The following is an 18613-nucleotide window of genomic DNA, read 5'->3' on the forward strand; positions in this document are numbered from 1 at the left end:
ATGTAGGTTCATAGGTTCTTACCTTAAATCTGGGACTTCCAGATACAGTATGTGTAGTCAGTGTTCCTTTATCTATGAGGAGAAAGTACTTATCTTAGAAAATGATATGTGTTCTAAGGTGGTATTTAGTAAGGGGACTTGTTCTGCTAAACCAGTTGTGTATTTAGCTAGATGTTCAGGATGCCCAGCATACTATGTGGGACAAATGGAGCGTCACCTTCGTAAATGTATTTATGAATACAATTACGATATCCATAAAGGGAATGAAAATAATGGGTTATTTAAACATTCCATCTCTTGTCAGTGCATCATTTAAGTTTGGTATTTTGGAACAAATAAAATCTGACCCACTTAGTGGTGATGTTAAAGTAGTGTTAGAAAATAAATAACTGAGGTGGCAACTTAGGTTGCAAACAACATGCTTTCCAGGCTTAAATGAAAACACTTCTATTTGGAGTGTTGCGTGGAACTTTACTGACTACTGGGCCATTTCTCTTTTTGCTGCTTTTGTTGGTTTGTGTGACCTGGACTTTGATATGGCTGAGGGTAACAACAACATTGGGCTTGATTATAATCCAGGAGGCAGTACCTTAAAACAGAGATGGAATGGCCTTATACACCTTAAGAAAAATCCTTTATTGGACTTTACTAGCTATGAGACTGAAGGTCATCAGGAGCCCGTCATGGAAGGCTTCTTTGACTTTTTAACATTGCTCAGAGACTTAGAGAATTGGAAGATAACTTATATAAACTGAAGAAATATCAATGGCAGTGCTTGCATTTTGAAGCCCACCTTAGGCATAGACTAATTCCCAGGGGTATGCGAGTTCTCTTATGCCAAGTTATGGGGAGTCACATCCATTGCTGCTGAAAAAATGGCAGCAATTAAATTTAGAACTTGGGTTTAGCTATATACAATTATTGTTTGATTATTTTAAACCTATCAGTTTCATAGATTAGAATTACTATCTATTAGCGATCAGCATCAACAGATGGTAGACAATATGTTCAGTAACTTGATGTCTTTTGATTGCAAGTTACAGTGTATTAAGGCACATAAGTTAATACGTGACTATAGAGACTTTCAGCTTGGGAACATCTTTGTATGGCCAAGAGAAAAAGAACGTATTATTAATATAGAGGTGACCAATAACAATGGTCCGGACAACATGCCTCCTGCTATTGACCAACAGACTGATGACATCAACTTATGCGACACTAATGTTGATGTACGAGCAGTTGAGATAGTGAACAATGATGTCAATCAAGCTGAAGAGATACCAGTCAATAATGATAACTCTTCAAACTCAAGTAAAAATATCTCTACATCATCTGAGCGAACCTTTCCTCGTTATGATCTATTTGGAGCTAAACCTAAGATCACCATGGCAATTGGATCAGTTTTTTACCAATTACCAGCGAAAGTGAAATCGAGGCAAATGGAGAGATCAGGCAGCAGGGGGCAACAGAAATGGAAGTACTCCCTGGAATGGCTGCCGAATGCATGGAGGATATGGAAATGGCATCTAGTAACTTGTTAGTCTACAATCTCTCGGACTACACAATGAATTCAGGGGAGATTTCTTTACTTAATAAAGGATTAACCTTTATACCAGCAACACCATCAAATGCAAGTGAAGTTATTTTGGATCTTCGGCTGTTTGCATGTAATGTGGCTTTGAAATTACTGTTTAATGCTAATACAACATCTGCAGAGTGAGACTGAGATAAAAAAAACAAGTACTTTCATGCCATTACTGCCTCAACATGTGCAGACTTTTGTAAATACATGTGAAGATGAAATGATGGCATATCTGTACTCTGCTCATAAGAAACATTTTCACAATATGAGTAGAGCAGAGCAATTAGCTTTAAACAGTTTGAAAAACAATTCTTCCATCTGTATTAAGCCTGCTGATAGGGAGGGGGGCGATAATAATACTAAATACAACTGATTATGATTAATCTATGCAATCTATGTTAAGTGATGAAGCCATTTACTGTAAAATTGATAGCACTAGAGTGTGTAGCATTCTTAGTTATGTACATGATGTTCTGTATGAACTATTGATGAATAGGTTGATTGATTATGAAACATACATGGCTCTACATATACAGAATCCCTTAATTCCCACCATAAAAGGCCTACCTAAAATACACAAAGATCTGGTAAAACCTCCACTGCGACCGATAGTTGCAGGTGATAGATGGGTCCCATAAACGTGTTCTATACTTACTGAGAAAAGACTAAAGAAGTTAATTCCCTTATTGCCATGTATATTAAAAGATACCAAACACGTTCTTAATGATTTATACATGGTAACACAGGATAAGGGCAATTTAGTAGGTATTATATTGGTCACCTTAGATATTAAACATTTATTTACTTCCATTCCCAATGAATATGGCTTAGAAACTGTTAGGTATGTTTTATCTCAGAAATGTGGTTTTCAGACTAACATCATACATACCACTTGTCTGCTCTTAGAATTAGTATTGAACAGCAATATATTCCTATATGGTGAAGATTATTATCTACAGCACTGGGGAGTGGCCATGGGTACTCCCTGCAGAAATTCTTATGCCAATTTGGTACTCAGTAAGTGGGAGGAAGAATATGTTTTTTCCAACAATGCTGTTTTTTAAGTGAACTGATTTTTTATCGTTGTTTTGTAGATGATGTTTTTATTTTATGGGGTGGTTCACAGAGGGACTTGGAACAATTTGTCATGTATTTGAATGACAGTACTGATTTTTTGTTTTTTAGAATGGTTTGTTCTAGATCTAATATAGATTTTTTTAGACATGCATCTAGAAATTAACAGTGTTGGTGTCTTGAACACTTCATTACATCAGAAAACCTGCTGGAAGAATAATTTGTTGGTTAATGAAAGTATGCATCCAAGATATACCTACCCCAACATAGTGAAGGGACAATACATTAGGGTGTCTAGGTGATAGATACAAACCTTATTTCTGTACTCATGTGGTTGATCGTAATACTAGGTTGGTCTCTGATCACAGGAACGATAGTCGACATTAACTTAAATTTGGTATTAGATATACCAGTGACATATATCCTGTCTGTGACATAATATGTAAAAATTGGGATTTCTAAATTTCTGATGGTAAGACCAGAGCCCTGGTAGGTGGTCGCCCCACCTTTCGTTTCAAGAATGCAATGAATTTGAAAAGGCAATTATGTGGCAAACTCCATAGAACTAAATATGTGCTTGAGACTTGGTCCGTTCCGTGGCAGGAACTGTTGTATTTGCGCGTATATTACTAGAGTACAGACCTTTGAACTCCCTAGATTTAATTTTAAGTTCCCCCAACTTCTATAGTGATTTCAGGACACAAAATGTGGTTTACTTAGCCACCTGCAACCAATGTCCAAGTTTTTATGTGGGCAAGACTAATAAGATGCTCAAAGAAAGAGTAACAAGATATCTATATGATATAAGAAAAAAAGATATGAAAAATGCTTTAGCAAAACATATAATGGAGTTCAATGGTCATTCTTTTTCTTTTAGGGTCTTGCAATGTATATTTGAGAATGTGGGGGGGGGGCATTTTGAATTATACTGAAAAAGTAGAGCTGTCATTGATTTTAAAACTACAGGCAGATTGTTATCCAGGCTTAAACTGTTCTGTATCTTTGAAACCAGCTCTGCTAGAGCGTGATTTGCAATACTAATTAGTTGCTAGGCATCCAACAAAGCTTTTGTCTTTGATTGGGTGTTAATTCTTGTGCTTAATTGTTTTAGATAATATATATTTGTACTGTGAATTAATGTTTTTAGATCTGATGAAGTGTTTGTTGGGAAACGCGAAAGCGCTTATCTTCTTTTTATATTAAAATTCCATGTTTTTATGACCGTGGTGTTCCTGCTACTTTTATTTGTTTTTTTCTTGACATATTGTTGAAGTGTAGCATGGAACTTTACTGACTACTGGGCCTTTTCTCTTTTTGCTGCATTAAGCCAGTTTTACAAATGAAGTCTGTTAAATTATAATTGTATTTATTAGCTTTTACATAAGTTTTATATTCTTTTTATTGTTTTAAACATATCTATTCGATATTTAACATTCATTATTTTATGCAATAAATTATTTTTTAGGTAGGGTATTTGTTTTTAATTATTTAAATCAACTTGATTAATTAAGTGTTGTGACGTAAAGTGTATATAAATGGTTATTAGCGATGTCTTCTGTTCTGAAAAAGTCCTGGTTATTTGAGGATGAAAGCGTTTTTTTTTATATATATATATATTTTGTGGATTCTTGGTACCTGGATCCTTGCATTACAGTTTTTGCTTTTTTTAATTACTCTACTGTATAAAGGGAGCTTGCTCTAGAAACAAGCGATGCATTGGGTTTGGTACCTGTTTCTCCAGCAGGTATGGCTAACGAGGCCATGAAGGTTTAGATCTTTAGAGCAGGTGTTTTTTTTTTTAATTGCTGCTTCTTTAAAGGTAGAATTATACATTGTATCTTCATGATAATGCTGAAATGGGATTTGCTGCAGATAAGCTTACACTGTACATTGCTTTTGTTTGATTCTGTTGCAATGGGGGCTTGTGTATTGAAATTGGCTAGTCCTGCTACTGACTGGTTCATATACAGAATACAGACCTTCACAGCTGTAATAAAAATATTTCTGTAATATATGTTAACAATTATGCAATTTGTGAATGTGATCAAGGTCTGAAAGATTTTTTTTAACCGTGTTTTAAAAGGAGGGGAAGCAACAGCATCTTGGAAGAAAGCTGTGGTGGCTATGTCACCTAAAGATGGCAAAAACTCTTCAGTCCCAGGTTTATATAGATCCATTTCTATTTTAAACCATGATTATAAACTGTTTATGTCTATACTAACCAAAAAAATGGCAAAGGCGTTGCCAAAATTGATAGATATAGATCAATGTGGTTTTGTGGAGGGCAGGCAAACATCTGACAGCATTAATGGAACAAAGAAGATCCAGAAGGAAGCACAGTGTAAGAAAGTACTACTGTTGTTGCTGGGTCTTTATGCAGAGAAATCATTCGACAGAGTAAACTAGGATTATATAAGTAAGGGGATGGAAACATTTGCATTCCCTGATGTAATAATGTGGTTAATTAGAAGGATATATGAAGGGTCGAAGGCAAGAACTAAAGTGGAAGGGATCCTCTCTGATAAGTTGTGTTGAACAGAAGAACCAGGCAGGGGTGTTCTTTTTCCCCCTTGGTATTTGCTTTATGTTTAGAGCTCCTGGCAAAGAAAAATCAGGGACTTAGAAATTCAAAGATATAATTGGTATGGTAATCAAGAAAAGTTGGCTTCATTTTGCAGATATTTTGTAGCTGATAAATCCATAAAAGAACATCGTGGTGCTGTGGAACATTATCAGAGAGTATCAGGTCTTTTCAGGATATACAGTTAATGAAGATAAAGCACATAAATTGGTTCAGCAATACCCATATTTTTCGGGGACACGATAAGATGAAGTATTTAGGATTATGGGTTAAAAATGCTTCTGTTATGGCAGCTAAAGATATGTGGGAAGAGACTAAACAAAAGATAATATAAAAACTAAGAAACTAGAAGCTTTTGTTCATGGATATGGTTAATATGATAGAAACAGTGACAATGTTTTCAATTCATTTAGTTTTATATACAGCTTAGGTATATTTTTATCAACCACAGGAGAAGTTGTGGACAATAATTAATAAAGAGTTGAAATAATTTATCTGGGAGGGAAAGAGGGCAACAGTTAGTGAGATAAGTTGATCCTCCACATAGAACAAGGTGGTTTGGGATTACCTGGTTTGAAGGGATATTTTACAGCTGCATAGTTAAGGCTCATATATATAACATAAGCAAAAGGTCATAATTCATAATGGAAAGGAATGATGATTCAGTGGGGGGAAGTTCAAGAAATAAGGAAAGAGTGGGATTTTGGATGCAGGTCCTTAAGGAGAATAACCATCATACAGAATATTATGTTATGCAGTTATGGAGTGCCTGCGAAGTGAAGGATTTGGTGTAGAAGGTCTAATACAGGTTACATTACAGCATGATGGAGTGAGTCCCCAAAGTAAGGAGAAACAGGAAGATCAGGAAACATCTGAAGAGGAAAAAATATGGACATGAGAAAGAAAAGGAGATTTAATATGCTGTAATATTTATGCAAAGGAGAAAGCAAAACTAACCAATACAAAAAGAGCAGCACCAAAGGTATTTGAACAGAAATACAGGCAAAGGAATCCCGACATGGAAAACTTTACAATACAAAAAAATAAGAAGACAAAGAGGAAAAATAGAAAAGGAGATTAGTAATGGAGAAGTTAAAGAAATAGAAACTGAGGTTATGGAGTACCTGCAAAATGAAGGATTCATTGTAGAAAATTAAATGCATAAAGCACGACAACAGGATAGAGCAATGAATATCCAAATTAAGAGGAAACCAGTGGAACAGGAGGCAATTGGTCAGGTCCCATATCAAGATGTTTTGGAGCCTTCCACAGGAAATCAGTATAAACATTCACTTGAAGCTGAACAGCAACCAAAGGAACAGGAACCTGTGGAAAATCTGAAGCAGTCAATGTTGAGGAGTGTAGACCAGTGAGTTCCCATATGACAGAGCAACAGATGGCACAGGATGAAACTGAAGAGACGGTGCCACAGGAAGATGCTATAGAACTGTCTATAGAATGCCCACAGGAAACGGAAAACAATGGAGGTGCCCTCAGTTTAGAAGAAAATGTGCTAAGAGAAGAGTTGCTTGATTTAATAGACATGGATAGATATATTAAGATCAATGAGAGAAACAGACTGCAGAAGGTCAATAAAACCGAAAAAGTCAGAAGTTTGATAAAACAAATGAACGCAGTAATTAGAACTGTCCATAGAGTTTCATGTGATATAACAGAAGTAAACAGGGTATATTACTGTGCTGCTAAATTAATAACTGATAAAGTTCTACCACAAGAACACAAGGTAGTGAGGGAAAGGAAGGGGAGAAATCGAATACTGTCATGGAAGTATCGAATAAAGAAAACTATAAAGCAGTTAAGACAAGAAGTGTTACTCTTAGAAGACTACAGAAGAGGGAATAGATCAACAAAAATACTAAGAAAGATAGATGTGATTAAAGCAATGCACAGTATTAGAACAGACCAGGATCTATCATGCACTATCGAAAATAAACTAAAAATCTCAGCACAAGTGGAAAAAACTTAGAAGATATACCGATAAATATAAAGGAAAAGTACAAAATAAGCAATTTACTGATGACCCAAAAAAGTTTTATAGAGAACTGGGAAATAAGGTAAAAGGAATTGAAAGACTGGCAAAAAAGGGGAAGTAGACACATTTTGGAGAAGTATCTATGAAAGATCCTGTGGAACATAACAAATATGCTAAATGGATAGAAGAAGTAAAAGAAAGAATAAGAAGTTTAAAGGTACAGGATATGAAATGGGATGAAGTAACGGCCAGAGAGATTGAAACAAAGTTAAGAAAAGCCTCTAATTGGAAAACTGCAGGCCCAGATGCAGTACCTAACTTTTGGTTAAAAGTATTAACATCTTTGCATGAGGATTTAGCCATGAGTAAGAGCTATTTATATGCACACCCCGAACAGACACCAACCTGGCTAACAACAGGCAAAACAATGCTCCTTCTTAAGAGTGAACCTACAAGCTGCCCTAAAAATTATAGACCAATAACTTGGCTTCCAATGAGGTATAAACTATACACAGGAATTAATGCCAATAGAGTTTATAGTCATGTAGAAGAAAACTCAATTATGGCAGTAGAACAAAGGGCAATAAAAGAAAGTCATATGGAACAAAGGGTCATTTGTTGTTAAATAAAGTCATACTGAAGAACTGCAAAAAGGGGAAGAATTTAAGTATGGCATGGATTAACTATAAAAAAGCATTTGAGAGTATCCCACAATCATGGATAAAAGAGTGCTTAAAAATGTATAAGATACACCCTACACTAATCGATTACATTACAGTGATCATGAAACAGTGGCAGACCACTTTGCAATTAAGCCATGATAAAGGACAGATTATTATCCCAGGGATAAAAATTCCAAAGGGGGATATTCCATGGTGACTCTCAGTCACCATTACTATTCTGCCTTGACATTAATCCATTAAGCTGTTTACTTAACAACTTAGGCTATGGCTACAATTTGGCTCCTAAAAAACAACAAAGTGTAAAGACTTCTCATCTTCTCTTTGTCAATGATTTAAAACTATAGCTCATCAGATGAGGAACTGAAAGCACATCTGCAGGTTGTCAAAACTTTTTCAGATGATATAAGAATGTCATTTGGTCTTGATAAGTGTGCAAAAGCAACCTTTAAGGCAGGAAAACTGCAGCACCCTGAAAACATCAGTTTGGGACAAGAATGTGCTATAAAAGAACTTGAGCAAGAGAGAGTGTATAAAAATTTGGGAATTGATGAAGGATCAACAATAAAACATGAACAAATGAGAATAAAACTTAGTAAGGAATACTTTAGAAGGCTTTAATTAATTCTGAAAACAGCGTTGACATCTAGGAACAAAATCCAAGCTATAAACTAATTTCCTTTTCCTGTCCTAACTTACAGTTTTGAAGTGATTGACTGGCCTCAAATGTGTTGGATAGAATAAATAGGAAAACAAGAAGGATGCTTCATGCTCACCAAATGATTTATAAAAATCAGTACCTATGAAGATTATATATTCCCCATTCCGAAGGAGGGAAGGGCCTCCTTGAAACTGATTACATGTATAGATCTGAAATCGTGAGACTCCACACATATCTGCTGACCTCAGAAGACCCAAATGTAGTGAAAGTTTTGAAACATGAGGAGAATAAATCTAAGATGACTTCTCTGCTTAATCTAGCAGAAGCATATCGGTGTCAAGCAGGAATGGAAATCAAACCAGAAGTAGATAAAAATCAGGCAGCAACTGAATGTGCCAAAAACAAAAGAAAGAATATAAGATGAAGGACCATATGAGAAGGCAAGAAATGTAGCAAAAGCATAAATACAGTTGCAAGTATAGAAAACTTCTGGAAGAACCTCATGTTGATCAGGAACGAATACAGGAATGTTTAAGGAGATGCAAACTCAAACCAAGAGATGAAAGGTTAATATTGGCAGCCCTAGATAGTGGACTACATACACACTGGTTTACAAAGTCCATTGAACACGTGGGAGAAACAGACAAATGTAGGTTTTGTAAAACCGAATTGGAAACAGTCACACACTTCGTTGCTGGTTGTGACATACTAGTTGCAGAAGGACTGTATACTGAAAGGCATAATAATGTGGCATGACTATTGCACTGGGGATTGTGCAAACATTATATTTTGAAGTGGCTGAAAAACACTGGAAACATGAGCCACAAAGCATCATAGAAAATGAAGTTTATATCACATGGGATCACCCATTACCAACAGTTCAAAAGATAGATGCTAGAAAACCGGATATAGTGGTCCAAGAAAAGTCAAAAGTAGCATTGATCATTGAAATTGCTACACCCAGTGACTGCAGTGTCTTGCATACAGAGAGACACAAAGTCATAAAATATCAGGATCTGCAGGCAGAAACAAGAGCAATGTGGAAGAAAGATACCCAGATGGTTCCAATAGTAGTTGGAGCAATGGGACTTATAAAAAAGAATCTACACTCGTATTTAGATATGTTACCAACCCATGTAACCCCATACGAATTGCAGAAGGAGTCATTACTGAGCACATTGCGAGTGCTGTGAAGAGCACTTTTGACTGACATCAAAGATTGAAACAATACTAATTTCATGAACTTTAATCGTACGTTGATTTAGGAATGGGGTCCATTCCTGTCATGGTATTAGAAACCCAAAAGATTTGGAAAAATTAAAAGAGAGAAAATATTCAATGCATAAAGTTGCACAAAGGCATTACGAGAATGGAGAATGGCGATTTACGAGAATGGAGAATGGCGATTTACGAGAATGGAGAATGGCAATTTTGTCAATAGGAATGACTGGAAGTAAGCATACAGAAATTAGGTAACAGGGGGATAGAATTTACTGTAGAGAACTGGGAAGGGAATCAAGGTATTGGCAGGAAATAATGAGACAGGGAAAGGTGATAGAGTGGGATGAATGGGATGGCCAAGAAGATGTTTGGACTGCAGACTAGAGAACTGCCTTCGATACCAGGAATTGATATCAGAATATAGTCAAAGAGAAAGGGATGGGGGAATCTTAAATGAAAGTCCTGCTGCGGTGGAGTTTTTAGTTGAATCTAAAAGAGAATATCCTGTTAAAAAAGGGATAATTAGTAGGGCATATAAAATTTTGCATAATAACTAAAGAATCAGTCAGAGGTGGTTAGAAATGATTGGGAAGACAGACTGGAAAAGCAATTTACAAGAAAACAATGGAAAAACATATGTATGGCTGACAACTATGCAATAACATTAAGAAGATTTAGGATCTTTGCTTGAAAGTGTTTTGCACAGGTATTTTTATACCCCAAGAAGACTTCAAACATTTTTTTTAGGTAGACAGCAAATATTGGTGATGTGATGGGGAAGGAAGAGGTAACTTGGGTCATGTTTTGGGAGTGTAAAATTCACTACAGAGTACCCTATTAGAAATATTTAGTGAGTAAATGGCTGCAACTAAGGAAGTGATTTTTTTGAGATGGGACTCAGGAACTGAATTTTCTCAACATAGTAAGGCCTTATTACTTTTGATTCTGTTGGCTGCCAAAAAAGCAGTTACTATTAAATGGAAATCAGTCTAAACCAACTGTATTTGAAGTGTTGAATATTATAAATGAGCTAAAAGAACTGGAAGAGGGATCTTTAGGAAAGGAAGGATCAAATTACAGAGACATAAATGTAAATTGTGGGGAAAAATACATGCAGAATAATGTCCAAGAGTAAGAGGAGTAAGGTTTAAGGGAAGGCATGAATTCAGCAAGTTGTGTAATTTTGGACTGAAGATAGTTACAAAGAAAGTCAAGTAAGTCAAGTAAAACTCCTGTGACATTCAGACCATACAACAAAAGTGCATTTCTTCAAGCTCATGTAAAAAACATAACACAGAAACCATTGCAAAAAACATAAACACATAACATACACACACACACACAACAACAGAGTCCAAGATATCTGAAACTCCATCTCCACACCAGCAAATCTCAGTCCATTTCCACCGACCCAACAAAAAACAAAAATCAGAAAATCATATCCAGCAAACAACACCAACAGGCAATCGGGTCTCCACCATCTGCCCTCGGTGCAGGTCTCCATCCAGAGGCCTGAGTGCTCACGACAGATCAATGATCACAATCTTCATCATTCCAATGACCTCAATCTTCATCATCTACACCATTACCAACCTCTCTCCACACCAGCAATGTCCCAATTCTCGGTCCAGTTCCCTCTGACCAACAAAAAACAATCCGGATCCAACATAACACCATCTGACACCGTCAGACACTTGGGTCACCACCATCCACTCAGTGCAACTCTCCATACGTGGGCCCAAACTGCCAAAACTAGACCAATCATCCAGCCACTCCAGGCACTCCAAAGCTACTCCAAGCAAATCTGAACGATCTGAACAATCCAACCAGCAACCGACACCATGACCGCATCCAGCCACACACCCAGCCACAAGCAGCCTGCAAAAAAAAAAAAAACAGACTCCAAAAATACCAGACAACAACCAACTCTTACATGCACAAAAAACACACAACGGGAGCCAAAGAGGCCACTGCCAGATAAGACACAGCCATCTTACAACAACAAAAGAAAAGCTATATGATGTACAATGTATATAAATGGAAAAAATATGGTTTGTTTTCTTTTCTGTTAATGTACATATGCCTATGTCTTAAGTGTTAAGTTAATAAATGTGTCTAAAAAACAGTTATGCAATTTATAGATTAAATCTGGTAGTATCATGCATATACTGAGCTAGGTCTGCATAGCCTGTCAACAGGCACATCTGGAAATGAGCACTTAAATGTCAACTTACCTGCATTAGTATAAGAGGAATGAAATAAAGAACGATAGAGGTGGAATGAAATAAAGAACGATAGAGGTGGAATGAAATAAAGAACGATAGAGGAGGAATGAAATAAAGAATGATAGAGGTGAAATGAAATAAAGAATGACAGAGGTGGAATGAAATAAAGAACGATAGAGGAGGAATGAAATAAAGAAAGATAGAGGTGGAATGAAATAAAGAACTATAGAGGAGGAATGAAATAAAGAATGATAGAGGAGGAATGAAATAAAGAACGATAGAGGTGGAATGAAATAAAGAACGATACAGGTGGAATGAAATAAAGAACGATAGAGGAGGAATGAAATAAAGAATGATAGAGGTGGAATAAAGCAGGAAGCAGGACAGGAAAGCAACATTTTTCTGTTATTTAAAACATCAGACTCCTTCAGATATTTGTAAACATTTGGATTTTCTCTTGTTCTAAGTTACTCTACCTGAACGGCTGTTCCCAAGACACTCTGCCACATTTTGCTCCTTCATTAGTCAATGGCTTTGATTCTAGCTTGCCAAGCAGCCTCTTGGTTTCAGAAATCATCCAGTCTGTTTTATTTTGTACATCCTGTGACACAGCCTCTGCGCAGCGTTTGCTTTCTAAGAAAACGTGAATATATATGCATTAGATGTGCAAAGACAATGAATGGAATTAGGTTGCTCTAAACATTTCTTTTCACACATAAGAAAACTAAATGAAACAGCTTATAACATTTTTCAATACTCACATTACAAATGTTTCCAGTGTATCATGATTGCAGATGCTGGCCACCTCACAGATGTAACTCTTTTCCTTTACCCAACACCCAACACTATTATTACAATAACTGTCACTGCAATGTTTAGATGCCAAGAAGCTTTTTAAAAACCGTCCGTGGCACCGATGACTACAAGTACTTAAGAGAGTGCTTCCACTTTTTTCATAATCCGTGCATGAATACTGTCATCTCCTCACTGGTTACGTATATGTTGGGATCAATTTATTGTTTAAGCATTATCTGACTTGAATCTGCACACACTTTTCTGCATCTAAATCATCACAGTGAAGAAGATCTAGGTCCCTGTATGAGTAACTCAGATTATACTTGCTGCTCTATGTCAAAATACGGTTCCGTAAGATCACACCATAGCTTTTCCATTTAACACTAACTGATCTGTATCAACATACAGCTGGAACATAGGAGATATAGGTCTCATCCACATCTGTGCAAGTTATTATAGATCACAAGAAAGCTGCAAATACCCAGCATCACTATCATGGTTATCTACTAAATTACAATTATTGCACATCATATGATAACTACAGCAATTCCACATTGAATTAACTGTTCTGCATCCAGATAAAATTGGATCACAGAAGGTCTTATGTATGTTCCATTCCACGTCATATTGGCGGTTCAATGCCAGCACACTGCTGTGACATTTCACAGAATATATATAACTGTTCTTTGTCATGTTTTAGCAGTTCTATGGTTAAAAGGATATCATGCTTACAAAAGACAAGGCAAAATATAGTGGATTTTGAGATGGTTAGTGATTGTAACTGCTTTATTATGTGTTTGAGACATAGATGCCAAGATGCTCCTTGAGAGGTGAATCTTGGTATTCAGGTCAAGAACACATAATACAGGGTTAAGATCCACTGACCTGCTCATAATTCCTTGTAGTGCAGGGAGATTTATCTTCTTCATGTACTACAAATTAATTAAGAGTAAAAAAAATGTAATGTGTTGTCCTGGCTTTGAAAGATGGTAAAGCAGAGGGGGAGTGGTTAACTTCTTATGTATTCCCTGTGTAAGGGAAGCAATTTAATCCAAAATACTTTATAGACAGAAGCCAGAAACAGGAGGTGAAACAAAGTAGTTTCTTGTCCTCGATGCTGCTGTTTACTGGTTAGTGCTGTTTGCTTTTAGTACAGACCCAACCTTAACAGCACCTAGGGGGTACTGTTAAGCACCCTTCTAAGCATTGTTAAGGTCGGGTCTCGCATTATAGCAGTGCTAAATCAAGATATCATTTAGCCATTTTTCAGCAAAACTAGGGTGTTCCGTGCACTACATTACTTCTTCCTCTCTACGTTCCTCACTTCTTTCTTTCTTTCTTTCTTTCATAAAGCTTGCATGTAGTTTTCCAGTGTCATATCTGCATGTTGAAGGTTCAGATGTTTAGATTCACCTGTGGAATCCTTTTTCCCCATCTGTCAACAAACTATGCACCATATCTTACAGGAAAAACTTAATAATTTCTTCTGATGCTGTCTGAGCACTTCTAGCACTTTGCTGGCATGCATTATCGTGTCAACAAGGTCATTTCATCACTATTATTTAAGAAGTGTGGATCCTTAGAATTATGTGTTTGTACTGCTATTGTATGTTGTGTTGCTTGGAGAAAGATGTGAATGGATATTAACTTGTGAGCTTAAGTGGGATTCCTGGGTAAATGGTAGCAAGAATGCATGTCAGTATGACAGAACAATATTTTAACAGTACAAAACATTGTGACAGTAAAACTCTATAACACTATGTAGCAACAGTACAATATTGTAAAAGTATGATATAACAGCACAATATTGCTTATAGGTTCATAGGTAAGTAGTAGGCTAGATGCCCTTGTGGACCTTTTTAAGCCTAGCCAGTTTCCCTTTTTGGGCACAAAATAATTTGGTTATAGATTGGCCTTACCCACCCCATTGTCAATAATTATATATTACCCCTAATGAAAACAACTGGGATGATACCATAGATAATTAAGCATTTAGGAGCTGCTTCTGTCCATTAGTAGTACAGGGGTAGTCCTGGGGTAAATTTTCTTTTCCCATCCATAGATCTGAGTTATGCAGGGCTGAACATTTTTTTATGTGGCTGAGGAATCTGTTCCACAGCAGCAATATCCTCTGCGAAATATACCTGTCCCTCTAAACTGTTCTGTTGATGTTGCAGAAGAGGTTTAGATCCCTAGACTGAGTATTTCTGATGCCACTTGACTTGCTGATGTGCAGGAAATCCATCAGTGATAGGTCAGGGGGTGCTTTGTATGCCAGACACAGGTCACCTGTTAGCAGTCTGTAGGATACTAAGTATAGTGACAGGGCTTTGAGTTGGTAAATGTGGGACACATTGTTTAGGCCTTATATCCTTTCAGTAAGGTATCCCTGCAGGCGTTCCAGTTGTTACATGTGCCTGGACAGATACATGCCAGAGAAGGCATTATATTCTATTACTGGCCTAATGAGGCCTGAGTAAAGGGGGACAATGACATCCCTAGATCTTGTCACAATCACTTTGTTTATAAACTATGCAATATAAATGGATTTTTTAAAACAATGGACACATGGTCAAAAGTTAGGTCATTGTCCACATAAGTTCCCAAATTCTGAACAAATGGGTCAGTTCTTAAGTGTGTATTGTCAGTGTGGTAATTTCCTGGAGCAGATGACTTTCCAAAGGATACAATAATGCATTTTTTGGCATTCAGTTTCAGTCCATGATTTTGGCACCAGTCATTTATTTGGGACAAACTTTCCTGCAGGATGGCTAATCATTTGGGGATTTCATGATTGCTCCTAGTTTGCAGTCACCTGCAAACTTAGTCAGGCAGAGCCCTTTGGTATTTGGTTTTACTTCAGAAAAGTAGATGCTGAACAGGAGAGGTCTTAGCACAGAATCCTGGGGGACTCCACTGGTGACTGGTCTCTTTGTAGAGGTAACTTTCCCTATTTTAATTATCTGCATCTTATCTGTGAGCCAGTTGACAATCCAGTGTGTGACACTGGAGTTTATTCCCAATTTATTTAGTTTTTCTACTATGCCTCAGTGGAGAGTTGTGTCAAAAGCTTTGGGCAGGTCCAGTATGCGGCGTGTACCATTTTGCCTTCATCCATTGCTTTGGTGACCTTTTCAAAAATATCCATCAGGTTGAGTAAGCATGACCTGCCCTTGACAAATCCAAACTGAGAAGGGTCCAGTGTTTGGAGGTTCCCTAAGTCCGGATTGATTAGTTCCGTGATGAGTCTTTCCATGGCTTTGCACATGAGCTTGACAGACATATGTGTCTGTAATTGTTTGGATTTGTAGAAGGTCCTCCATTATCCACGGGAATGACTGCAGCTGTTCTCCATTTGCTTGGTACAAAGTCTGTATGGAGGCGGAGACTGAGCAATGTTAATGGTGTGGCTAAATTGTGCCTCATGCTGTGTAAGATGCATCTAGGGATATTGTCAAGGCCCATCAATGCAATATTTTTAGCTTTTGAATGCACTTTTAGGAATTGGTCTTGTGTGATAGCTGGAGGCAAGCCAGATTCATATATATCTTGAGGGACAGACGGAGGGGAAAGAGAGGGGTAAAGTTAGAGCTAAATTTATTGGCCAGTAGGTTTGCTATATCTTTGGCCTTAGTGTAGTTAATAGCATTCACAGTCAGCTCAGAGCATTGCCGCTCAGTGCAGTGTGATGGTATAATGTTCTAAAATATTCTAACAGTCTGATATTATAATAGTACAATAATGCAGCAGTATAATATAATACAGTATTCAAACAGTATAATACTATAACACTGCAGAAATACAAAACACACTACAGGAGTACAAAATGCATTAGTTATGTTGTTTGCTGCACTCTTCCTCTGTTTTATCCCAAGATTAATCTTGAAATAAATAAGTGTGCATGAAAATAAAAGATAGGCAGTGAGTGAATTCATCTTTACATGAAAGTAAGAGAAGATAGGCAGCAACTGAGTTCAGTCTTTTACATAGTTATATCACCAGTAAAAAAAAATAATTAAGCTATGAGAATTTTTTTCAGGTTTGACCCAAAAAATTAAGCTGTCCAAATTTGTTTTACTGATGAGTGCCAGGCTTTTGGCCTGCTCTGACATTCCTAATGTAGGTACAATAATTTCCAGTCATATGTTTGACTTATACTTTGCCTGCAGAAAGGTCACATTTCATAGTTACAGCAGAAACACAACACTCTTTCAGTCTCTTGCCCTTCCTTGTACTGTTTTTCATTACTTAAGTAATTACTGTCAGTTCAGTAGTTACTGTCTTATCACTGCTTTCTGAATTGTGACTGATCATCGTCTTAAATGCATAGTTAAGGGTTATAAGTCTCCAGGGCTGTGTTTGTAGAATGGAAAAAAAAACCTTTGACAGTGTGAACTATTCCTTAGTTATTCAACATTCTAAATCCACTGGACTTGCTGAGGGCCATTGTCAGTGAATGCGTAATTATCAGTCTGACAGACTCAGGTCTGTACATGCCAAGAAATCTCTTTATACTCCTAGACTTATCCCTGCAGGTGTTCCCTAAGGTTCTGTTCTTGGTCTTTTTTTAATTCTCAGTCATCATTAATGAACCAACTAATAGTTTGCATGACATAAAAGCTACAGTTCATGATGAAGACCTGGATGACCTAATTATTTTTACATCAGTGCATATTCTCTGTGTGGTTTAGTAAAACTTCCAGTCTGATTTTCTCAACATTTGTACCTGATTTTCTGGCAAAACTGCGATAGATGGTTTACTAAATCTAAGATTATGTTTTTTTGTAATATCCTTAAACCACACAACTATTTCTGTCTCTATACGGGATCCTTTTAATATTCAGTTCAGGAATATTAAATAACTATTACCTGCAGTATCTCTACTACTACCACTATTATTATTATTATTATTATTATTATTATTATTATTATTATTATTATTACTATATTAAATAAGAGCTACAAATAACAGGCCACAGGTTTGACCACTAATAACTGTTCTCTCTTGACAGTCTTCTTTTAAGAAATGTACATATTCAATTTTAGGTAGCGTATAAGGTCCACTGATTCTTAACATCTGCTGCTCTGTTTGCTTTTGAAAGGAATATGTCTTCTTGTTTACATTAAAATCTTTTATTCTTATCATTGTCTCTTCCTGAAATATGCATATGCTTTAGACTCAGCTAAAACATTTTCAGATTCATGAGGTTGGCATGTCTTAGAAATCCACATTATTCTTTTCTTAGAAGAGCATTTTGGCTTCCCTAAACTAAAATGATAACTCATGCAGTAGTGAATTGGTAAACACTTTTTCTTCATGACCCTTGCCGTCCACTTGCCTGCAATCTTTTCCTCCCATAATATCCTTATAGCTTCAGCTCCCCAAATCACTAAGACTTTATTTTAAAACAGCTCTAGAATTAGTTTGTCTTTAGGCAAAAGAAACTGCCATGTGATGGACTGACATCTCATCCAGTTTGAGTTCTCTACCTTATTCTACTGCTTCCAGAATAGGATCGGGTTCCCTCATGACCCTGACAAGGATTAAAGGGGTACTGAAGAATGAATGATTAAATAAATTATTGAAAGAACAGAAGCCTCTCTTACTTTGGACCCACTTTATTTCATTCAGACTTGAGCAGTTTAATTTATTCCAGTTGTTTCAAACTGCAGCTTGGCAGCCTTATATCTGTAATTCTTATTGATGATTTTAATGTTAATAATTTTGGTTCACCTGAAATGTTAATTTACAGTATATTAATCGAGATAGTATTTGTTCCAATATGGAGCTAACATACTCA

At 36.6% G+C, this 18613-nt stretch overlaps 1 protein-coding gene across 1 annotated transcript in view; it reads right to left on the reverse strand.

Moving 5' to 3' along the window:
* The window catches only part of LOC122817598 (colorectal mutant cancer protein-like), a 212937-nt gene that overhangs the window by 111260 nt on the left and 83064 nt on the right, over positions 1–18613 (reverse strand). The window contains exon 10 of the mRNA XM_044090636.1: positions 12494–12650. Coding sequence (XP_043946571.1) covers positions 12494–12650 — 157 coding nt within the window. The remainder of the gene's footprint in view (positions 1–12493; positions 12651–18613) is intronic.

The sequence above is a fragment of the Protopterus annectens genome, chromosome 13.part0 (assembly GCF_019279795.1).
Source record: "Protopterus annectens isolate FY-2018-M chromosome 13.part0, PAN1.0, whole genome shotgun sequence".
Taxonomy (NCBI): Eukaryota; Metazoa; Chordata; order Ceratodontiformes; family Protopteridae; genus Protopterus; species Protopterus annectens.